The following is a 25695-nucleotide window of genomic DNA, read 5'->3' as shown; positions in this document are numbered from 1 at the left end:
CAGCAGGTGTACGACTGCCTGTCACTCGTACTTCGCATCATGACTGATCTTTAGTGAGTTGTTAGAACTATAGTTAACGCTTAAGATCTTTGCAACATTACAAGAAAGGTACTCAGGGATTCCTGGCAAGGTTTTTAATGAGATCTTAGTTGGAATCCTAACGGGAATCGAACCGATAATTGATAGTTTCTTGGAAGTTTTTTTCTGAGAGATCACTGAAATGGATACTAGTAGATTGCTAATAAGCATTTTAGTGGTATCTAGAATTGCTTGATTTTTTTTAAGTATATTCGTAATGATTGACGGAAGACTAAGCCAAAAAATATCATATTTCTAGGGAGATCTACTGAAATCCTGGACAGAATAATTAGCAGTTTCGTTTGTCGGATTTCTAAAGATGTTGATGATATTGATTCTTGATGAAGCCTTGTCTGAATCACTAGTTTGACTAGTCCTTGATCTATGATAAAGTTCTGATAAGGCCATTACGAGATTTTGTTTGGATTTCTACAGATTTATAGCGAATTCTGCCAATTATCCCCAACAATTTTCGTGACAAGATCTATGATAAATTAATAAATAGCGAGATCCTTTAGGTTGTCTTGGCCAGATGTTTGCTGAGAATCTTGACCAAACCTTTTGATGAATGCTTGGAAGATGCAACCAAAGCCAATGTCAATGTCAAAAGTAATAGCTAGTTTCGAAGGAAGACAACAACATGTATATCGTTTCTGTCAAATAGATCTTTGCTTTTATGAGTTTCAACAGACCAAGAATTTCTCCAGGAACCCATGGACCATGTCTAACACATAACTCCGGAGACATGAAGTTTAGATACACAGAGCAGAAATTTGTCTATATAATTCCAAAATCTCTGAACTTCCTTTGAATTCTAGGAGTTGGACGGTCTTTTGGATATTTCGATAAATATTTCATATCTTTCTGTCCAAACCGTTAGAAAGAGTTTTTTCAAACCGTTTTGAGCTTACAGTGTTTATTAAATTCATAAATAAGTTAGATCAAGCCCTCCAAATTTGTCCATATTGTGTGAGGCAAAAAATCAAATCGTAGACCAGTTTTTTTATTTCTTGGGCATCCGGGAAAAAATTGGGAATTGGAAAACTGGTTTTGAATGGACTTTCGCACTTTCATCAACCGTTTGAGTATAGAAAATATATGTATTTTATCTGAAATTAATTCAAAATGTATTAGTGTGTCCAAAATAACGAAAAAGTGCTTCACAGTGTGCCGGTTGGCTGTTTGAGTTAGGATGCTTTGGTACTTTATGCGTGGTATGCACCTGAAACGTAAATCGCTCAAGTAAAATTTCTCTTTTTACCAAAGTGGGCTTCGTGGCCGAGTGGTTAGTGTCGCCAGGCAGTAATCGCTTCGCGTTATGGAGTGTGGGTTCGATTCCCGCTTCAGCCGTCGAAACTTTTCGTCAGGAATGTTTCTCGGCTGTGCCACTGGAGCATGCTTGTCCGTTGTCTAGTGTTAAGTTACAGTCTGTGCAGCTAAATGGCTGAAGACGCTGTCCGTGTCTTTTTTTTAATTTTGACAGCTGATCCAGTATGAGCGAAGTGTCACTGGATAATTGAGTGGCACTTTTTTCCGTACGGAATAAGTGATAGCTCCATTTGATTTGTACAGAAAGCCTTACCGACGTTATGAAATCAGCTGTACCTCTCAGCAGCGTACAGCTCAAGTATTTTCGGTAGTGGAATCATTCCTTGACCGTTTCTTGTCCTATCCTTTTGCAGAGTACTTATGATCAGCGTACCAGTCATTAAAGGCCCAAACGCAATGATAGCGGAACGGCAACGGAATGCGGAACCGGTTTGCCAGCAAGAATAACACCATCTCGACTGAGCTGTCAACGAATGAAAGTAAACCCACAACATAAACGACAAGCATGTTATAGTTCATGCTGGCGAATCGGTTCCGCTTTCCGTTGCCGTTCCGCTATCATTGCGTTTGGGCCTTAAGCGGCACCGGTCGCTTTAACAAAGTTGCATTCGGATTTTTGTGTTTTTTTACCTTTCAAAAACGCATAATGGCAAACAAAATAGATGCTGTTCATACAAATATGACATATTCATTTGAAATAATGAAAAGAAGCGAGCATTTGCTCGGAAAACATTGCATTGTATTCAGTTTTGGAAAGTCTATATGGTACAATGTAGGTGTAAATGTGAACACTTCGCGATTTGAATAGACGTAAAAATCCTATAAAAATCGATTTAAATCAATCCGATGGCCCTGGAAAGCTCGGTTCTGCTTTTTGATACTTACTTTTGAATGCTTACTACTTATTCATGTGTTGGAAGAGCAATAAAAAAAGTATAATTCGTGTTCGGTCTTAAGTTCAGGTATGTACAGTTATAATTCATTCGTCATTCATTCTCAGATTTGTACAATAAAACATCCAGTTATTTTTTCTAGTGATATTTCCAGAGATTTCTCGTGGAATACTTTCAGGACCAGAAATTCAGAAATTGTATGCACTCCAACGCTACTACCTCCAACAATTTCCTTAGGGTAATTCTGAATTTTTGTGCAGGAACTATCTTAGGATGTCTTCCAGATATTTTTCCATTAAGTCTTCCACCGAATTCTGCAATTGTTACTCTAAAAAATCTTCCAATGATTCCTACAGGATTTGTAAAAAAATCCACAAAGGTTTTTAGAGATGTTTTTAAAGAAATCCGTCCAGGGATTTTTTTTCAAGAAACCTCTACAAGGACAGACAAACAGACGTAACACTGAAGACATTTTCATCTATCACTCATTGTATGTGTTGTAAGGTTTTGGTTCCTTAGGCTGAAATCGCCTAGAACTAGACAATTTAAATGTGCAATTAGTATGAGCAACGGTCTCGCTACCGAGATCTGATCTTGTCGAACGACGACCACGCACTGTACTTCCTGACCGGTAAGTGATCGGTATACAACTAAAAATAATATCTCTTTCGCTTTCATGTTTACATGTACACGGCAATGTATGTGTCAAATGTACATTTCAAACATCCGAAGGAGGTTTAAACTGCGAAATGATGATACGATGTGCTTCGGGGTTATCGAATTCAGTTCACCTCCCTCCGAGCGTCTGAGTCTCTTAAGGGGCTTATAGGTTGAAGGAGGGTTCGATCCCCACCACAGCACGTGGTTTCTTTTTTCATTAGCCTTCAATAGCAAATGTTTAATCACTCATTTAACGATTCTTTATAAAAATAGCTATGTTTCGAACATCACATCCAGAGGCACACGCATCGTTTTTCTGCGTGTTTGACGTTTCGCATTTCCGCCATCTGCAGGTTTAGTTGCACAAAACAGTAGCGTAAGTTTTGTTGACGTATAGATTTTCTAGCAAATTTCCAACGTGGAGAAATAAGTACTCACACGTCTGTTTATATGTCAGTTTAGCAGCAGCACGCACCTTGCATTCAATGCACAATCCAACAGTGTGCGTTACAAATGCGTTACATGTTGGTTTTGTTAGCTACGGCTCCATCCAATATATGGCAAACATGGTGAGAGAATATTTTGGTGTGACAAAATTATTTAGGAGTGAGTCTATTGAAGGGCAAAATCCTCAATAGTTTGTGCAATATGTAAACGAGGGGATGAAGTTGTGAATAAGACGATGGAGTTTAATAAATTATGTTCTAAGTGCTACGTCTGCTTGACTGTGCTACGTCTTCCTTCGTTGATTTTTACAGTACCAGACATTTTCATATGGATTCCTTCAAAAATTCCCCCACGAGAAATTATTCTAGGAAACCAATTAAAAACTCTTTCGAGAATCTATCACCCAAACAATTTATCAAGTAAAATCTCCATGAATTCATCGACAGTTCATTCAAGGTTTCACGCCAGTTGATGCTAAGCAATTTTCATAGTAGAATAGAATTTCTAGAAAAAAAAAAATTTAAAGGCAGCCTCGGAAAATTTCTGAAGGAAACTCTGAAGTAATCCTTAAGATGCTTAAGATAAAAATTTCATGGTTGAAATCTTAACAAACATCAACGAAAATTTCAATTCAAATCCTGAGGAATGCCTGGAGGCTTATCTGGAGAAATTACTGGTTAAATTCTTGAAGATGTTCTAAGTGGAAATCTTGGAGGAAGTCCTTGGGAAATCGATGGAAGTATGACTGGATAAATTTCTTCAAGACTTTCCTTTAAATTGTTGGAGAGAATCTTTGGAAGAATTCCTTATGCAAGTATTTTTATGGTTATCCTTAGAAGAATGAAATGTGGTTGAATTCTTGAAATTTCGGTTCAAACTTCGGTATAAGCTGTGCAAATAATGGCACAAAGCAGACTTACAGAGAACGGTTGAAATCCACGCGGATAAATTTCTACGATCATGTATGTAACTTCTTGGTACAAATTTCAAGAACCTTGAGGCTTGAAAAAATGTTTTATTTAAACAGATCAACTTAGATCAATATTTTAGGTAACATTTAGCGGTAACTTTATCAAAAAACAAAGGATTTTACTATATCATACAGGCACGATAAGTAGAAATTGATAAGCGTGGATTTCAACTGTTTTCTGTCTGTCTGTTTTGTGCCATCGTTTTGAACCTCGGATGCAACCGAAGATTTGTACTAAAATATGAACCGCGGTTGTAATCGAGGTACAAATGGACCGGGGTTTGAACCGGCGTTCAAACCAATGTTCACTTTACACATGTTTGGGTTTATGTTCAGGTTCGAGCGTTTGAACCCGAGAGCATAGTACAAGGAGAGTACGAAACCGCGCTCGGTGTTCGTTACGGAAGACTTGTATGATCGGATTGTATAAAGAATCAAACTTTTATCTTCTATGTTATATAAGGTTTCTTTTTGTTTTATTTGTTGTTGTTTAGTCTCTTTTCGGTATCTTTTTTCAGGCTAAAGGTCTTTAAACATCCTATTTTCAAAACACTCACTAGTCCTGAGATAGATCTCTATTTATAATTCTACATTTCCTTCATTTATTCTAAAATATCCTTAGTTGTATTGTGCCAATACGAACGATTGATTTACATTAATTTTTTTTTATTTTCATTACATTTTAATTTTTTTTTTTTTTGTTTGTTGTTCTTATCATGACCCCACAACACATCAAAACACAGAACCTCAAACCTGCCGCCCCATCGCCATCCACGGTACTGCAATCCTCCTCGATTTCCTCCTCGTCCGTATTCGGGTCCTCGTCGGTCCTTTCGCCATCGCCAATCGCAGGCCGAGGTGCGGCGGCGTCCCCAGTTGCCGGCCGAGGTACCAGAGCATCCCCGCTGCCAATTCTACTCGGTGCTTCCAGCAACACCGCCAGGGTATTAACGGCTTCACCGGCGGCACTCTCCGTAACGCCCACTAACACCGTGACCAGCTCGAAGACTCCTACCATTGGCGGCGCTCCGACGGCAGTGGACTTTGTCGAAGATCCGTTCAAGGATTATCGCTACGAAGATCCCTTCAACATCGAGGATCCGTTCGCCGACGATGATGCGACCAGTTCCGAAGGTGAGTGGTAATGATCTACTTTTTTGAAGACATGAATGCGTAAAACATGTTTCTCAGGGGACATTGGGGCAATTCCAAATTTTGATCAAGTATGAAACAGTTCTATTATACAGGGTGATCAATAGGGAAGAAAGACGGGAATGCGGATCCTCGGAAGTTCTCACAACTCCAACTTTTCTTGTAAATGAAGCATTCTTTCACTCCTCCAGTTGCTGATCTGTTTCCCAGATTGTGCCTATCAGCCGATGCAGACAAATAGCCAGCCTCTCCGGGCGCATCTTTATGAGTTCAGCTCAGTTCAGTTCCGATCTTATCAGCGCAGTAGCTTTAGTCCTGTTGAGATGGTGAATGTCATCCTTAACCACCCTCAAAGTGGGGACTGGTTGGTTTCCATCGTCTGCAGTACTGACGAAGGCATTTCTTCCGTTGTCCCGCCCTTCATTGCCTGTGCTCTGAAGAGCCATTCAGGTGTTCATCGAAGTGCTGCTTCCACCTTTCGATCACCTTACGCTCGTCCGTCAAAATGCACCCATTCTTATCCCTAAACATTTCGGCTCGCGACACGAAGCCATTGTGAGATGCTTCGAGCTTTTGATAGAACTTACGTGTTTCTTGAGACCGGCACAGCTGTTCCATCTCCTCGCACTCCGTCTCCTCCAGGCTGTAAAGCAAATAAAACTAACAATTAAATAATCCAGTTTGTCCTAAAAATATTTAACTTATATGATCGTAATTCCCATTACTTACAGACCCATTCTCCTCCGATTCAACAACGCTGAATAACAACGTCACCAACCTTAACCACAACGCCCCCAGTCCCAAGCAGATCGCCAAAGCGACCACTAACCAGCTGGACGACCTCTTCGGGGACGCTCAGAACAACAACTTTGGAGCATTTGGTGCCAGCTTTACCTCGTCGACCAGCACCAAGAAGCCATCGGCCGCGGATCCGTTCGATGCCTTTAACGATAATTTTAGTAAAAACACAGGAACCGACAAGCTGGACACCAAGAAAGATCTTCTCTTCCGGGCATTTGGATCGACCGAGGACAGCAGCAGTACGGATGACGCATTTTTCGGTGCCGCGGCCAAGGCAAGTCCCTTTGAAGATGAATTCGCGCGGATGGACGATGGGTTCGCCAAACTGGACATTTCCAACAACAACAGCAAGTTTGGCACGACGACGCCCAACGATTTTGCTAACTTCGATGTGTTTAGCAATATTAGCCAGAATTTCAAGAGTAACAGCAAAACGGACAGTTGGAAGCGAGGAGCCACCAAGAAGATCAGCGGATTCGAAGACGATTTCCCTCTGTCGAAGAAGGACTCCAAACTGCCGGTCAAGTTCTCCGAAGACTACTCGCGGGACGACGATTTTGGAGCGGATCTGGAAGCGGTCCTGGAGCGATCGAAGCTTGAGAAATGAGTTGGTATTGAATTTGTTGAGTTTTCTTTATTTTTGTTACTTTTGTCCGCGCCTTCTTTAGGCACTCGAATTATGCCTATGGGCGCCCAACCGCGAAGCAAGAAATATCCGGAATTTTACGACTTAACTTTCTGTTTCCTGCTGGAACACGTGTCATTCCCTATGTTGAACGTATGATTTCACGTGTATCAAATGTTTTGTTAAACCTGAAAACGTTTGAAGAGATTTCGCTTAGTGCTATGTTGAAAATCTGATTCTTTCTTTGGAGAATAAAGTCTCTTCCCTTCGGTTCACCCAGAACCTCATTTTACTTATCTTAGCCTACGAAAAAATATTCCATCACCGCGAGAGCTTTAATACATCTTGAACATATCAATACGGGAAGCAATTTATAGGCATTTGGTAAAAAAAAGTCTGAACAGTCGAATCATTTTTGGAAGAAAGGATAAAGCATCTTACGTGTACATATTTTGTAATAAGTTCGTGTACAGTTTTCGTTCTATAAAGAGATTTCAATGATGCCTCTTAACCATCCTTAATACTTGTATTACACCAAATGTGCAAATATTTGACTGAACATGACTCAATCGCAAAGCTGGTATCAGGTCTTAGTCAGAAGGACTCTTAGAAAATTTTAGTCACTGTTTTAATGTCAGTCCCTACTTCTAATGGGAAGTCTGAAAAGTGGGACTGTTTCTGTGGTTATTCGGCCTAACATTATTTTCTGAAGAACAGACATCATTCGAAAGAAGTTATATAATTTTATTTATGCCCCAAATGTGTATTATGTATTAGCCAAATGATTCGCTCCCTTCCAAAATCTCTTTTTTTACGAAGTCTCTTTGGTTCGGGAGCCGGCCATTTGGCAGAAGGTCGTTTGACATAACGTCATTTGACATAATAGGCATAAGGAATAGCGGCCATTTGACATAATGGTCATTTGGCATAACCAGAATGATACCTGTTCTTCATTAAAAAACTTTTATGCCAAATGAACAAAGGGTTTTTTTCTTATTGTAGTGAAATCTGGTCAAAATAATCTTTCAGAGACTACGTGACTATTCCATACTTTTACAAGATTTTCTTCTAAGTTTCCCCGGGAAAAGGCTTTCCGAATTAATTACATTAGCAATTATCTACAAAATTCATAAGAACTTTGTCAAGGGTTCAGGAGTTCTTTCAGAGATGATTCCAGGGGTTTCATCCTTCATATCCCGTGAGATTACTTAAGGGGTCGTCCATTAATTACATAAGGGATTATGGTGTGAGGTGGGGGGTTGAGATTTCTTACCGCCATGCAAATTATTTTTAATTTTCATACAAAAAAATCTTACCATGGGGTTTTGAGAAATCCCAAAAATTGTCTTACGTAATTAATGGACCGCCCCTAAGAGTTTCCTTTGAAAATACCTCCCGGATTTTCAGCAGTTTTTACAATTATTTTTGATTAATTTTCATCCACAGTTTTTTTTTTTTCTCGATTTTGCATACAAACCATCAATTTTGGTTGGCCAGATCTCAGCTATTTATGGACCGCTTGCACAGCACATCAATAATATAATAATAATAAAAAAGACACTACACGTTAATGCTTCCAGTGGGCTATTTGCCCTTTGAAGGAAGCACCACACTAGACAACGGACTAGCATGCAACGCCCAGTGGCACAGTCAGAAAACATTTCTCTCGAAAAGTTTTCGGCCTGAGGCGGGAATCGAACCCACGCTCCTTAGCACGATGCGGCTAAATGCCTCGGTGACACTAACCGCACGGCTACGAAGCCACACAATGTGTATTACGTATTAAATTTCAACATATATTTTTGAGTAATTTTTCCGATCATTAGTTGACTAAAGTGAAATTTCTGACGAAAAATAAAGAAACAATTTTAAATAAACCCTACACAGAACTGTCTTTAGTAAACTTGTTCATCTTGTTTAAATCCACAGCTTTGCTGAAAATACCATGAAGTCATTCCTTCAATTGTTTAAGTTTGTTAAAATTTGGCAAAAAAAAATCACTTGAGTGCTTCTTTGCTTTTGAACTCATGATTGGAAAAGTCATTAAAAATATATGTTGAAGTTCAAGCTATTTGTAAGGAACTGTGAAAATTTCATGCAAATTGGTAAATAACTCAGATCTAACCCTTTGAAGTTGCCCATTTTGTATAAAAAAAAATAGAAGAGAAATTAGTGATGGAATCTCTGGAGTTTTCCATAGAAAATATCTAGGTTGAATTATTGCAGAAATTCCTTAGAAAGTCTGTAAATGAATCACTAAATGCACCTCTGCCCCGCCCTGCAATAGACAAACATCCATTTGAGTTCTGATAGACTGTCTCCAATGTCAAACAGTTGTTTCACTTTGAATCATGTCTAGTCAAATATTTGTCATTGTCTACTGATAGCTTTCGGGTTTTGTTCTTTTTGAAAGCGTTTTCTTATTTTTCATTTGCCTATCAGTTATCCTCCACTATTACCTAACTTTTATAGGATTCGAAATAGATCTTTTCCACCAGAGCTAATTTTATACTTATAACTAAAATAATTTGAAATTCAGAAGAACCTCTGGCACAAAAATGGCACCTCCGGTATTTGGGTTTACTTTGAGAGTTGCTCTTCCAGAGGCTTTGGCTTCATTAAAAATGGTCTACTGCGAATTCTATCCTATTTGTGTAAAAAAGAACTGACAGGCTCGTTTGCTCTACTGGAAGGCTTTTCTGTACCGTAATAGTATTCTTATTTGAACATAAACATACCTATTTCGTACCGTAACTGTGTCCGAATCTGCACATATTGTAACTATCACATGAATATCGAAATTGTGGACGCATTCAAACAGCTTTTCTTATCTTTTCATTAAACTAATTTGTGATTTGTGATGATAAATTTATCAAATTATTTGGTTTTGAGGCGACCTTGAATACCATAAAATCGTTTGGCATAATTAATCAAATGTCCGGAGGTAATTTTGCCTATTGGTTATTTGACTTAACATTTAGAACCGATTAAGTATGAGATCAAATGTATTTATGCCATGTGGGCTCTCCCTTACAAACAACTGAATTATCCAATCCTTTTTTTTTCGATTCAAAAATGTGCAGAACATGACATGGATACGGTACCTTGCTTAAAACCATAAAACATACCATTGGAAAATACGCTTAGGAAAATATCTAATATCTAAATTATTCTTTATAAAAATATCAAACCCAGATGTTTATTACTTACTACACAACATTATGTAGACGCTTGATAAAAGATGATATTGTACTGAATAAAAATGCTTATCAGCGCAGAATAGATTATATGTATGCGTTGTTAGACAAATACAGATTTTGAAAATCCCTGATGAACATATTTATCGGTACCAAAATGAATAAAAGACAAAAAAAACATAAAGGATATTCTCTTTTTTTCTGTTAACACTTTTATATATCACACGCCATCAAATACGATTATTATTCCAAACTACTTATTTTCCTGTGCGTAGCCAGTACCTACTACAGTAATTGAAAGAAAAGCTCCAAATCAAAAGAACGAGAGTAAAGGACATGGTTAGATCTGTGTGCCACCGCGCCACGTCACGCCGTCGTACGCCGATCATGTACCGTAAGTACGCCATTCACCGTTCATTGAATTATTTTGATAAATCTGATCAAATTTATGCAATAAAAGTTAACAGCATGTATACTACATAATGGATTACCGAAAAGCTAAACATTACTTATCCTTTGCAATTGAATTAAATGGACAAATTGATGTGAAGTTTTGCGAAAAAGTTACACGTCTTCTCGGTGAGAATCGAACCCACAACTACCTGATCTCTAGTTAGGGCACGTTACCCCTACGCCACGAGAGGACTCATGGACGCAGAAGTTAACCTGAGTTCGATTTCAGCTCAATAATCACGTGGTCCTTTATCGCAAAGTGCACCTCTTTCGGAAGAATTAGATGCCCATCCAAACACAACGCTTTCTATGTATATCCAATGCCTTGCCCGAGAGCGCATTATTTTTTAGGTAGTGAAAGTACCACACATCACTAGCCACCGACGTGCTGGCTGAGATTTCTATTGTGTGGGCTTCCAATGGGTCGCGACGTTCTCAAACGACCGGTTACGGAACATGAGTCCGTTGCTCGATAAATACTTGTTATAACTATGAATCGTGGTCTTTACGGCTAACCAGCCGAGTGGAGGTTTAACAACTACCGAAAAGCTAAACATTACATATGTATACTTTGCAATTAAATTAAATGCACAAATTGATGTGAAGTTTTGCGAAACAATTTTTCGGTAGTTACAAAGTGCCCACCTCACCAGTTTTCGAATTTCTCTCATTGATTTGGTTTAAATTAAAGTTAACACACTTAAATCTTTTTTGATATTCTTTTAAAGTTACACTTACGAAATTTTGATAAAAAAAAAGAATTTTACTCAAAGAAAAAGAAAATCAATTTGTATTGAAAAAAAAAATGACAAAATAAAGCCTTCTTGGTCCCAGAAAAGATGATTTAAGAAAAATAAAAAACAATTTAATAGTTAATGTGTCCTCCTTTGGCCTTAAGGACTTGCTGGAGGCGCTTCGGCATGCTTTTCACCAAGTTTTGTAGGTGTTGTGGTTCTAGTTCTTCCCAGGCGCGCTCCAAGGCTTCAAAATAATTATTTTTGTTGGTAACACCAGTTTTGTCAACCCTGGCATCGAGAATCGCCCACAAATTCTCGATGGGGTTGAGGTCTGGGCTTTGTGAAGGCCATTCCAGCGGTTTAATCCGACAAGACCGGAAGAAAGAATTGGTCTTCTTGGCAGTATGCTTCGGGACGTTGTTCTAGAGAAATATGAATTTCTCTTCAAGGCCCGTCTGGATCAGCGAAACCTCCAGATTTTCCCGCAAGATGTTGATGTAGGAATCTGCCGTCATTATTCCGTCGATTTTCATGAGGCTTCCTACTCCACTCCATGAAAAACACCCCCAGACCATCACATATCCTCCTCCATGCTTCACCGTTCCTTGGATGTGGCGCTCTGCACCACACACGAGCCCGCCGCTTTCGGTTAAACAGCTCGAGCTTCAGGAGCGCTACATCCAAGGAACGTTGACGCATGGAGGTGTGATGTGATGAAATGTGATGGTCTGGGGGTGTATATATATAGCCGTAAACCACGATTCATAATTAAAAACAAGTATTTATCGAGCAACGGACTCATGTTCCGTAACCGGTCGTTTGAGAACGTCGCGACCCATTGGTAGCCCACACAATAGAAACCTCAGCCAGCGCAGTTGCTGGCTAGTGTAGTGTGCTATTCCTATACCTAAAAAACAATGCGCTCTCGGGCTAGGCATTGGATATATATAAATATATATATATATATATATATATATATATATATATATATATATATATATATATATATATATATATATATATATATATATATATATATATATATATATAGAAAGCGTTGTGTTTGGATGGGCATCTAATTCTTCCGAAAGAGGTGCACTTTGTGAAAAAGGACCACGTGATTATTGAGCTGAAATCGAATTCAGGTTAACTTCTGCGTTCAAGAGTCCTCTCATGGCGTAGTGGTAACGCGCCCCAACTAGAGATCGGGGAGTCGTGAGTTCGATTCTCACTCTCACTGTAACTTTTTCGCAAATCTTCACATCAATTTGTCCATCTAATCCAATTGCAAATTATATGTAATGTTTAGCTTTTCGGTAACTGTCAATCTTGTGTGAAAATTATTCCGATTTTGTAATGGGGAACCATTTCATCCAGCTAAAGGACCCATTCACAAATTTCATAACGCTTTAGGGAGTGGGTGGGTGTTCAAAATGGCCAATTTAAGCGTTATTAGGGCTCATTCACAAATTTCATAACGCTTTAGGGGGTGGTGGGTGTCCTAACGTTGTTACGGCTCATACAAAAATTGTAGAGTATCGATACAAAAAGCGTCACGAGGGGGTGGGTGGGTGTCAAAAATGGCAATTTAAGCGTTATGAAATATATGAACTAACCCTTAAATATATGAACAAGCCCAAAAATTGACGTGTTCACAAAAACGGAACATATCTGTATTTACACCCGACGATGCGATGCGACATCGTTGACGATGCAACACTGAGTGAGTATGCAGCACACATGGCAACACTGACGGACACGATGATGGCTGACGTCGCGTAAAATTCATTCATTCGAACCCGACGGCACCGAGACCGCGAAGTGTTTTTGTAAACAAACCCCCCAAATTGAAATCAAGGCCAAGATTTTGAAAAAAATCGAAAACTTTGTGGGGTAAGTTACTTTTTAAAAATTTCCTGCAATGTTGGGTTAGGATTATCACTGTTCAGTTAAACGCTACTATAATACCAAACTAGAGAATTTCAATTCAACCGGTTAGTTTTATCAATGAAGTAAGTTACTACTGTCATCCGAATTTACTACGCGAATCCACACGCACACAGATGCACTTCCCAGTCGACGAGACGTTCCATCAAAAATCGACCTAAGAAATGAACCGCTAGTTGGGCAAACAGCGACGAACGAAGTGCACTTGTTTTCTCGCTTTGAGAGTGCGGGAGAATAAACCCCCCGAAAGAAGTGCGATAAGTGAAGGAAGGTAGTAAAAACATTGGACACGTCGCGCGGGTGCTGCCTGCGAAAGAAAAGCTGATTTCAGCAAGATTCGCAATCCGTTCCCGTTGTTCCGAGTGGAAGGTTGCTACCTTTTTTAGTGCTTGCAGCTGCAGTCTGATCAGCCAGAACCTGGTTGCGAATGGAACATTGAGGAAAACATCGAAACGACACGACGAGTTGGATCGATTCCGGGGCTGGTTATAGGGTATTGGCGAATCAGCAGAAAGTGAAATCCACCTTGGGCCGATCAAAATGGACGAGACCGTGATGTTGGTGCTGTTGGTCATTGTGATGCTGGTGGGGTCCTACCTGGCAGGGAACATCCCGCTGGTTGTGACACTGTCGGAGGTAAGTCGTGAATTGATTTGGGGGTTACAACACAGGGCTGAACACGAAAGGCTGAAACCCGGACATCATCATAAAAGGCTGAAACAACAGAATACCGTCAAACGGGGTGACTTGTAACACATGAACCATATTTTACACGAAACATCAAATGGAAATCGGTTATATGTACTCTACATGACGTTTCTATTACTAATGAGTAAGGTACCGTGGAGCAAGTGGGTAATAGATTTCGCAAAGTTTGAAGAATCCCAAACAAAAACTTTGTTAGGGGCGGTCCATTAATTACGTAAGACAAATATTGGGGTTTGAATTTTCTTCTGCTCAGTTATGTTTGTTGGAATGATTCGACAACATTTTAACTGCAACATTTCAAATGTTAGTTCATGGGACAGCAATTGCATTTCTACTCTGTAGAATCTACACCGCTCGTTATTTGTTAAGAACATCGGATATGACGTCGGATAACTCATCGGGAGAAATCAAACGGAATCCTTCAATAAAGTGTTTAGAAACTTTTTTATGTGGATACACCTTTGTCCCATTTTTAATATTTGGAACTAGCTTTACTTAGACATTCCACGATTTTTCCATGCGTTCTCTTATATTGGAATTTTTCAATCAACGTCTTCCTTTTAATCGACTGTCCGAAGTAAACATATTAATATCGTAATATTTGGCAACCATTTTTTAGAGAAGTTTCATTATTTCCCTGCCCTTGGGTGATGGGATTGACGGTTATTTATCAAGTGAATACATATTGTTGATATTGTGAAATTACTCTAATGCTAACATATTGATCGCGAAAATTAATCGTTATTATAACTTATAAAATGTAAGCTAGTCTAATAGTTTTAAGTTATATAATGACATTGCTTCAATGCTTTAATATATTTTACACTTGATTTATCACACCTTCCGCATGAGTTTAGTTACTGTCGCATGATCTAACACCAGATAACTACGCGTAATGCTGGAGGGAGCGGCAGGGCCTACTACCAGTCTCTACTAACACTCAAATCACTAACAAGACTGGGAAACCAACGATCACCTTCATCAGTAGCACTATTTCTAATAGTATTATTAGTTCAATATACATCTTTTTCAGTAGACCACGAGGCGCAAGAGTGGGTGCGGGTGGTCTCTGCGTCTCACAGGTAATTGAAAATAGACTTTTATGTTAGGTTTACTAACAATGTAGTAATTATTACCTTAGTAATACCGTAAGGTACCGTAATTCAGCGCATCGCCTAAATCCGCGTATTAGTCCGATATTTGTCGAAATTTAAGAAAAATTTTGAAATTTGCCCATACTGCTATTTGTATATGATGGTAATGCATCGAAATTCCAATTCAAATTTTCATTAATAATAATAATAATACAAATTTTGAGAAATATTCCAAAATGTGAATTACGACACTCTACGGTATTGCGTTATCTAGTAAGGTAGGTTGTAGCGGTATTAGAGATAGTTTAGAAGTGTTATTGATATATGTATAATAATTAGAAAACTGATGTTGTTACTGAAATGTTTAATTTTGTACTGTCTTTTATAATATGATATGATTGTATAACATTTTGCGGTAATCCACTTCGCGGTATACCATTCCGCGGTTTGTCATTTCGCGGTACGACATTTTCCAGTTAGTACCATTTGGCGGCATGTCAATTCGCGGTCAGTACCATTTCGCGATGTACTGTTTCGCGGTTTGGACCGAGAAGTTTCATCTATCCTAACAGAGCAGTTTGAGGGGCTGCCTGTGTTCAAAAGAAGGGTAAATCACCGATGAAAATATTATAAGTGATAATGCCAACAATTTTCAGTGCAACTCGTAGGAAAAACCACACCGCGAAATGGTATAGACCGCGAAACGACACACGGCGAAATGGTACTAAGGGGTCGTCCATAAATGACGTAGCTTTTTAGGGGGAGGGGGGGCTTCTCGAATTTGTGACGATGTGTGACGAGGGGGAGGGAGGGGTCCTAGCTAGTGGACGTAGCATTTAGAATCATGTCGGTGAAAAGAGGCGCTGAAAAAAATGGCATACAATTATTTTTATTGAACTTTTTTTTGTTGACTTATAGACTTGGGTTATAAAATGATGATTGAGCTTCAAAAGATTCATATGACAAAATTGAAAAAAATCTATGAAATTTCAGATTTTCTTGGTAAATACAATCAAATAAATTCTATTAAGCTTTAAATAATTATGTGAATATTATATTGTATTCGTGTCTAATTTAATGATTTTTTAAATAAACAAAATAAAAGTTCAATAAATTAATTAAACATCAATGCTTTAACGACTTGGAGAACATTGTTTTCCCATTTGTTAACAAGACATAAAGTCAACTGTTTTAGTTTTTTCATATTTTCTGTTGGGGCCTCATTTCTTTAATAGAATGAAATATGCTCTTTTTCTCTTAAAACAAGATATAACAAGATTATTCCGTGAATTATGCATTCACGCCACCCAATCAATTCATCTATTTGTTTTGATATATCAATGCCCTTGATCGAATAGCCTTAATATTAATGAAGACAACAGATTCGATTGTTATAGAAATTGCCCCGTCATTCAATTTTCTTAATAACTTGTTAGTAAGATTTTTTTTTCATTTAATTGTTCCATTAGAGGTTGTGTAATTTTTTTTTCAGTTTGGGGAACGACAATGAAGTCCAGCTGAAGTATTATTAGAGATGAATAATTTGTATAATAATCGCAAAAATTTTCTATATCTGGTCACTGATTGCTGGATTTTAATTTGGATAACAAAGATTCATTTCAAATTAATATATATTGTTGATCATTTTCATTGAAATCTATTTCCTAACAACGAATAATTAAATAAACAATCTTCCAATATACCTAACGAAATTTCTGTTCAATACATTATAAAATATATTGTATTCTAACTCGTCACTGTATGCTTTATCAATCCAATCAAACAATTTTATTTTTATGTTTTCATTTTTTTATTGTAAATTTGTTTTTATTTATGGTAACAAAAGCAAAAGCAATACAATTTAGCCTATATGGAACTGGAAACCAAAATTTTGTAACTTAAACAGGAAATATGTTTATTTAAAACTGTTTTCCAAATTACTTTTGAGCGCTACTGTATATCAAACTGTTATTCGTTAGATTATCCTTACATTGTCAGTAATTAATATAAAACTTTGTATTGAACTTTTGAATTCCGATTTTTTGTGTCAACCCAGTCGCTAAGGAAAACAAATAAAAAAACAACAAAGGGGGGGGGGGCAGCTTGATATGCTACGTATTTTCCAAGGGGGAGTATCAGCATTTGTGACGAAATGCTACGAGGGGGGAGGGGGGTGTAAAAAATCGGTGAAAAAATGCTACGTCATTTATGGATGGTCCCTAACTGCAAGACGGTAAACCGCAAAATGATACAAACCGCGAAATGGTACACCGCGAAATGGTTGACCGCGGAATGGTTTACCGCGAAATGTCGGACAACCTATGATATAATATTGTTGAACAAAATGCTGTAATTTATAACTTATTTAATTCTCTAAACATTTTTGCACTACTTTGCATTTATCACACCAACACTGGCGACATTAGCGTTCTTTGGGTAGTATTTCTGTTGTGTAGTAGTAACCTCTATCGTTTTTATTCTAAGGATCATAACATAATTGTCGTGAGCGTAGTAGTGGAAATAACATAGAAGTAGCTTTTGGATTTGTAGTTAAGGTATTATGGTATTAGTTGATATGTGACACATTGTTAGTGTCTATGAATATACCGCTTTGATGATATCACATATATTTTCTAATTCTCTATTTCTCGGTACACCGGCCACGGGAACGTCCCTCGGACTCAACGGACCAGCGATGGACCGCATCTCAAGCTAAGTAGAAAAATTATACTGGATACTATTTTTGTTTAAACTGAAACAACAACTTAACTTTTCGATCCCTACATATTCACCCGCCCGATAATACAGCCTTTCCAATCTGGAAACTAACTTGAGACATTATTCAATTGAATTCTCATTTTGAGAAGACCTCAGAACAATAACAATACGACGAACATAAAACACATCGCTAACCATACCGAACACATTTACAGTACATTTCGATTTGATACTTCTTCTCATAATTATTAATAACTTGGAATCGGTACTACAAGTTGTCAACATAGATAGTCATCTCTCCTAGAAATTGTAATGATTAGCATTCCAGCGCGACCTTTGGAAGATAAGACTTTTTAACTTGACTCAAATCGCTATCATTTTTAAATTCGACCGCAATCTATATAATTAACATTCTCTGTATATCATTGTCAAAAAATGCTTGGATTTGACATTTGGGCTGCAATTTGTCAACATAGACTACAACATGGGCCTATTCACATGACGTTCCAAAACAGCTAATCGGGAAGCTCTTTGATAATTCTTTTATGAAAATGACAGCCTCGTGTATGCACCAGTCCTCCACCGATGTAAACAAATGCATAGACGGACCTGTCACATGAAAAGGCCTATAGCTCTGTATGTTATTTCCAAGAAGTGCATTCATTTACAACATATATTTTCATGTCGCTGCTCCATGCGTAAACAAGAATCCGAATTGCTCAGGACTAAAGGCTGACTATACAAACACGACAACGGGAGGGAAAAACAATTTAATAAAACTACTTCTGCACAATATTCAAACAAAATAGCAAAAATAGTGTTAAAGTGGGCAACATAGCCTATTCCGTCTAAATATTGGCAAAAGTAGAGGTAAAAATTTGCACTACGGGGTCCAGCACAGACAAAGAAGCTGTCATGCAGCTCCAGCTGAGCACACCATAACAAACATATTTGGCAACCTTTTTTAGAGAAGTTTCATTATTTGGCCATTATAATAGATTTTAACGCTTTGAGTATAGTGTTTCTTGAATTATCAGCACGTACTGTTGTTCTATGATAATTGTGAACCTTGTATAGTTATAGCTACCTAAAGAGAAAACACAAATTCAACCTCCAATGAGAAACTTTTCACTTGCCCCATATTTAGTAGATGAAAAAACCGAATTTAGTACTATACCATTTAATTCCACTAGAGTTTGTATCCTTTGGCAGATACACGTATTTCGACCTCAACTGTAAGGCCGTTTTCAGTGTCGTGTACTAGACTCGACTTGAAGAAAACCATCGTATGCACACATTATATATTAAAACTAGGTATAAACTTAATTCCCTACCCATTTTTTTATAAACATAAAATTTATGAGCTTTAAGGTACATTTCATCCCTCATTTGTTGAAACTTTAAATGCTGAAAGGTACATCACGGGAACGATTAGTAGGTACCAAGTTGAATAGCCATGTATTGCCGTTGCCGTTTTCTCTGTTGAGTAGCGTCATAGGTACCTGTTTGCAAATTTCCAGACTCTCCGCCACATCCAGTTTCCAAGGAGAAGAAACATTTCTCAAAATTTTGATATCGGCCGGCGTAATTGTATGTCCTTCTGAAAAGATATGTTCTGCCACCTTAGATTTGAAATCGTATGTCATCCCCTTGTCTATCGTCTTCTAAGCTTTTCCTATTTCCGCTAAGTGTTCCTTGAATCTTACCTCGAGAGACCGCTTTGTTTTACTAACGTAGATTTTGCTGCAGTGGGAACAGCTGATTTTGTAAACACCAGCCTTGTTTAGTGTGTTTACCGGATCTTTGGTAGAGCCTAACGAAGTCCTAAGTTGGTTGTCCGAAATTCCTTAGCTTTGGGCGGAGCTATTTGCTGATGTGTACGTCGTATGGGATGGAGATTCTCTTCATGGGTTCGGTGATAGGGGTTAGTGTCGTCAAAGCATTCCGAATTTGCTGTCTTTCCTTTTTGTCGATGATAACTTTTATCGTCCATTCTTTGTATCCGTTGATCCTTGCCGTCTCATAGATATATTCCAGTTCCTTGGTCTTTCCGTCTTTGCTGAGGGGTAGAGTCTGCATTATGTGGATCATGTGGTGAAACGCTGCCATCTTATGCTGGAACGAATGATTCGATGTGTAAGGGATAACTCGCTGGGTGTTTGTAGGCTTCCTGTAGATTTCGAAGTTGTAAGATGAACTTTCTTCCCTGGTGACAAGTAGATCCAAAAATGGTAGCCGACAGGAAGAATAGGCTACATCGAAAAAAAACTAGCCTATATGCGATCCAAGACGACGGAAGTTAACTGCCTTCCTGCTCCGATTATAGAACCAAACAAACTCTAGTGGAATTAAATGGTATAGTACTAAATTCGGCAAAGTGAGGATTATCTAGCAGTGAAACACCTAATTTAAAAATAATCGAATTTGAAAAAAAAATCTTCGATCATCTGTACTTCGAACCGTGATGAGCTAGAATGTAGATGTTTTAGGTAAAGTTGTTCAGCAGATCAAGTTCCATTTGGCAGTAACAAATATAATTGGGAATTAATTTGTAAGGTAGCGCTAGTAACTAATTATCTTCAATCTTCTGTATTCCTGATATAACTTATGCCTTCGACAAATGTCTTCGGCAAAGTTATTTATAAATCAAAAGTTATCGAACAAGCGTGGTAAAAATATAATGTGGCTCCAGTTTTGTAAACATTTCCATTTCAAGAGATTTATGTGCCAGAAGGTTGATCTTCGGCAAAGTTTACAGTTTTTCAGAGCAGATATCTAATGATTTTGCTTTTGCGGCAGAATTTTATGAATGAGATTTGAGTGTCAGTCAGCCAACACTGGTTGTTCAATAGATCAAGGGCCATCTGAGGTAAAAAAAAATGAACAAATACTCATCCGCTATATGGTTCTAGTAACAAATTTTCTCGAATATTCTGTATCTGATGATCCTAAACAGCTAAAAATTTGATGTTTTTACCAAAATGTTTAGAACTCCAATATATGTCTGATAGTGATAAAATTTAACTAAATTTTGTTTCTTAGTAACATTTTCAGGGAAATTATCTATTTTAAAAACCCGATAAGCTAGATGGTAAACATTAGCGTAGCCGGTGGTCTATTCTAAAAAAAGAGGAATTAAGGATTGCAAAACTCTTACCATCACAGTCTAGACAACAACCTTCCAGCGGATGAATTCTCAATCAGATTTTTTACTAGAGATGTACCGAATAGCACTATTCGGCCTTCAGCCGAATACCGAATAGTTACAAAATTATTATTCGGCCAAACGAATATTCGGCCGAATAATGACCTAATATTCGGCCAACCAAAATCTTAATATTCGGCCGAATGACAACCATATATTCGTCTAATTTCTCAAAACTATATTTTTAATTCTGGATAAAGGAAAAAAAACGAGTTTGTTAAAGTAAGGAAAGCTTCTACGGTGAAAAATTGAACGCATTACGAATGGAAATGAATGATCGTCTTCTTGAGCTTTTGAAAGGGGTTGTAGAAATCTTAAATATCATAAATTCCGAAGATTTTTTGAATTTCTGAAGTTAGAGAGCTGTATTCTATTGCTTTTAGCACTTCTTATCCATTTCATGTTTTTTTATGGATAACCCAATATACGTCACTAGATTTCTCATCCGAACGTGAGTAGTGTCTCAAACAAAACAATACCGAAAGAATGGAAAGTGCTAATGTATGTTAACATCAAACTAGTCTACCTTACAGCCCCAGAAAAATGATTATTTAGCTATTAGTACACTATTTGGCATGTATTGATACAGAGCCAAACAAAGTACATCATCGCAAAGATTTGGTCGGTGTTGAAACCGATGTTTGTCTATTAATTTATGCCTAGTCAAATAGTTGTACATTTGGCATGCGTGTACTTAAGGCTAAGTAGCCCGTCATTCGTTTTGGCAACAATGATGACTTTTCAGCTTGCATTTCAAAGTGATGAAACTCAGTCTTGATAGTTTATATTGAATTGAAAAAGTATTACTGTACGCGCTAAAATGCATAAAGTTATGCTGATACTTTTTCAGCTGTGTCAGTGCAAAACCAACTGATTTTCTTTGATTCGAAATCGTGAGATGAATTAGCAACAATCATCAACGACGCGTACAAATTTCAATGACGGCCTACTTCGCCTTAAGGCTCATTTGCAGAAAATACCTTGGGTATTGAGCAGCACCGTAGTCACCTTAATGCCATAAATCAGAGAAATTCTCACATTTTAAATATTTGGCGTCAAACTCCTTTCATAGAATCCATGAAACGATTTTTTTATTTAAATTCGTCAATTTTGTTACTATTCGTTCACTATTCGGCCTATTCGGCCGAATAACAGAATTCATTATTCGGCAGACCGAATATTCGGCAAAATCAAAATAATCGAGATATTCGGCCCGAATATTCGGCCGGCCGAATATTCGGTACATCTCTATTTTTTACCGCCTTGTCTTGCGGAATAACTTTGCCAAAGATCATTTTTCTCGATGTGTATAGAATTGAAGAAATATTATTACTAGCATGACCTAGCAGATGAATTCATATTTTTCACCGCCAGCCTTCAAGCTCATCAAGATCCCAAGATACAGCAGATCGAAGAAAACTTGTTACTAGCACCACCTAGCGGATGAATTCTCAACCGGATGCCTTCTGATACCTGAGGTTGGCATTTTATGGTACCAATTTTTTTTAGATTTCATTTTTATTTCATGAACTATAATATTTAGTAGGAAGATTCCTGTAAGCTCGGATACTTTTTGTTCCAAATTTATGGTTCTAAAAGTACAGTCCTTAAAGGAATTCTAGAAGTACATTCTTTATTACCTGTTTTTTAGCTTATGTTCAGTGAATAAGTGAAATAAGTCATGATTTTGATCATTTTAATCACTGAAGTCCTTTTTTTTTGCTGTCAGGTCACTGTTAGCCCTACTTTCAGCTTTCCGATCTTTCAGCCTAATGTTTCCATCCTTTTGTAGTTTCAACCTTAAGTGTTTCAGCCTTTTATAGGAAACCCTATGTAAGTTCGATTGATTCTAAGAAGGTATGCTTTTTTGTTTTAGGAGAAATTGAAGAACGTGTCGATTTTCGGAGCAGGATTGTTGGTCGGAACGGCCCTTACGGTGATCATTCCGGAGGGAATCCGATCGCTGTACGATGAGAGCAAACTGGAGGCGAAAACGATGGCCACTTCGGGAGCTCCGGATCACAAGCACGGTGCCGACGAGCATTCGTCTACAATCGGTCTCTCGCTGGTGCTGGGATTCGTGTTCATGATGCTGGTGGATCAGGTATCTTCCCGGCGGAGGGAGGGTTCCAACGAGCGCAATTTGACCGCCACGATCGGATTGGTGGTCCACGCCGCGGCTGATGGGGTTGCCCTGGGGGCAGCTGCCACTACCAGCCACTCGGATGTCGAAATCATCGTATTCCTAGCCATTATGTTGCACAAAGCTCCGGCAGCTTTCGGCCTTGTTAGCTTTCTGCTGCACGAAGGAATCGAACGGCAACGGATACGGAAGCATTTGCTGATCTTCTCGCTGTCGGCCCCTCTTTTGACTCTGCTGACTTTCTTCGGAATCGGAAGTGAGCAGAAGGAAACCTTGGAGTCCCTGAATGCAACCGGCATTGCCATGCTGTTTTCAGCTGGGACATTTCTGTACGTGGCCACAGTTCATGTTCTGCCGGAACTGACGCACAATACGGGGCATGGAGGACACCGGACCGGTGGACATACCGATTACAATCTACTAGAGAATGCTGCAAGTGGGAAGGTTGCTGTTCACGCTGGTGGAAGTGGTCTGAAGAACACGGAGTTGGCTCTACTCATCCTGGGAGCTTTGATGCCTCTATTCCTAACCGTAGGACATCACCACTAGTAATTGTGATTCACCTAGGTCAACCAGAACATTGCCAAATTTTTAAAGAAAAGGTGAGCAGTGTGAACGGAATGATGGAGTTATTGAACTAAAAGTAGGACGCAATTTCATTTGACGCTGCCCGCCTCAAAGGAGGACGAAACATTCGAATCCGAGTTAATTTTTAAACAGAGGAAATCGATTCGTTTTCGTCCTCGTGATATGTGATGCAATAACTCTGCTTTTAACTATAGCTCAAGTTATATTCCAATCCCATTTATTCGATTCGCTGTGAGCGAAAACCTTTTTTATGCCTCCGATGACTGGGGCGTTCTGTTCAACGGCTATCTACGTAAGTTTGTGTTTAATTTGTCGCTAAACAGACCTTCTAATCCGGTACAACTATCAGCTTGCAAAGCACTCATAAATCGAGACAAAGTTTGCAGCAGAACTGATAGGGGGAAAAGTAGCAATCGCAAGTCTTCAAGGCAATAATTTTATCTCACTATCCAAACACACGCGCCTTGCGTCCCTAGCGGATCTCTAGGATCCGCTGTGGACCTTCGTATCTCTACCACTATCTAGCACTATCATCCTCATGTCCCCGAACACGAACATCTGTCATCTGGCTAATGCGTACCTAGCTGCTATACTCAGTACGGAGACCGACAAAATGATAAGCACCCGTCGTGACGCGCGATGTAAATAGGTAGATGAACGTGAGACGGGGACTATGACTTGCCCGAGACGTGTACAAGTTTAAAACACAGATTTAAAAGCTATGTTGTTTAACCGTTAGGATTAAGAGACGAACAAAACTGAAGACCCAACGAAATTATACTGACCACTTGAAGGACGGTGCCCGACGATGGGTTTTTCTTTTCTTAAGGCTATTAGATGGAAGCAATGCTATTTGTTTGTTGTAGACTCGTGTACGTGTAGACTGAGCGAATGCGTTCAAGTTAGGTATATTATTATATTAACAAAAGAAAAACAAGAAAATACATTCAATATTGTTCGTAAGTGAACCGAGGCGTGGTGATTGCATGATGACAAGAGTCCATTTGGGGGGCCAGCTCTTCAGCAGACCAAGCAAAGGGTCGTTGGTTTGAATCCCACCGGACAAGGATCTTTTCGGGTTGGAAATTTCCTCGATTTCCCAGGGCATAGAGTATGCCCGGATTTGGGCCATTTGGCATATATGCATACTATATATATGTTATAACATTTTTCATCAACAACAGGCATCTTTGAAATACGGATATACAGTGCCTTACCGACTTTGGCAACAAGGCGTGATTTTTATGTTGGCAAAATAAGAATGTTGCCAAAATCAGGAATTTTTAAATGTTTATGTTTTATATCATTTTAATCTCTAAAAGCATCAGAAAATACTTGGCAACTATTACGAATGATGTGCAGTTTTCATCCCAAAAGCATAGACATCATGCACTGATGAAATATGCATTAGGGTGCCGGTGCCATTAGTGGACTACCTGAGCTATGAAAGATCATAACAATATAACGAAAAGCCTTAATAGATTTCTTTTGGGGTCAACAGAAAGATTTCAACCTCTACTATATGGGAAAAATATAAAAAGAGTGATAAAACTAATTTTTTAACATAAAATCGCTTGAGCCACTATTGGTACACGTGTTCCAGTAGTTGCGCTAGTGCTCCAGTAGTAGACGTTCGGGAATTATACAAGGAATTTTAAACAAAACGGTAAATTTTTACGTACGTTTAACATTTTTCCCTCGGAACAGAAACTAATATCTTTCGAATGAAGCATAAAGATCATCTCTGGGACTTTTCTTCATATTTTTACATCCATTTTTAAAACTGCTTCCATCCGTTGATCCACTACTGGAACACGACGGCAACTATTGGTGCAAGGGAGCAATTTTTTTGCGTAAACCTAATTATTTATATGACTTTTTGATAGAATAAAAAGCTGAAATTGGGCAAATCGACTAAACTAGAGGCGATCTAGCCACCAAAAATAACAC

General features: G+C 38.4%; 2 protein-coding genes across 4 annotated transcripts in view; both read left to right on the top strand.

The window, feature by feature from the left end:
• The window catches only part of LOC5569849 (epidermal growth factor receptor substrate 15), an 80237-nt gene extending 72180 nt beyond the window's left edge, over window positions 1-8057 (top strand). For all 3 annotated transcript variants that reach the window (XM_021846279.1, XM_021846278.1, XM_021846280.1), the window contains 2 exons: window positions 5121-5511; window positions 6261-8057. In XM_021846279.1, coding sequence (XP_021701971.1) covers window positions 5121-5511; window positions 6261-6937 — 1068 coding nt within the window. In that variant the 3' untranslated portion in view covers window positions 6938-8057. The remainder of the gene's footprint in view (window positions 1-5120; window positions 5512-6260) is intronic.
• A 5082-nt stretch (window positions 8058-13139) lies between these two features.
• On the top strand, window positions 13140-24713 carry LOC5569850 (zinc transporter ZIP9). The gene is made up of 2 exons (XM_001658694.2): window positions 13140-13925; window positions 22891-24713. The coding sequence occupies exons 1-2, from the start codon at window positions 13830-13832 to the stop codon at window positions 23704-23706; spliced, it is 912 nt and encodes a 303-aa protein (XP_001658744.1). The 5' UTR covers window positions 13140-13829; the 3' UTR covers window positions 23707-24713.
• Window positions 24714-25695: the final 982 nt, after the last annotated feature.

The sequence above is a fragment of the Aedes aegypti genome, chromosome 2, assembly GCF_002204515.2.
Source record: "Aedes aegypti strain LVP_AGWG chromosome 2, AaegL5.0 Primary Assembly, whole genome shotgun sequence".
Lineage (NCBI taxonomy): Eukaryota > Metazoa > Arthropoda > Insecta > Diptera > Culicidae > Aedes > Aedes aegypti.
Note: the sequence above shows the minus strand (reverse complement) of the source record. Positions and strands in the feature narration are given on the sequence as shown.

Excerpts from the sequence above, each read along its gene's own strand:
- LOC5569850 (XM_001658694.2), top strand. The coding sequence starts at position 13,830 with ATGGACGAGACCGTGATGTTGGTGCTGTTGGTCATTGTGATGCTGGTG. Across the intron at positions 13,926-22,890 it reads TGGTTGTGACACTGTCGGAG|GAGAAATTGAAGAACGTGTC; the intron begins GTAAGTCGTGAA and ends TTTTTGTTTTAG.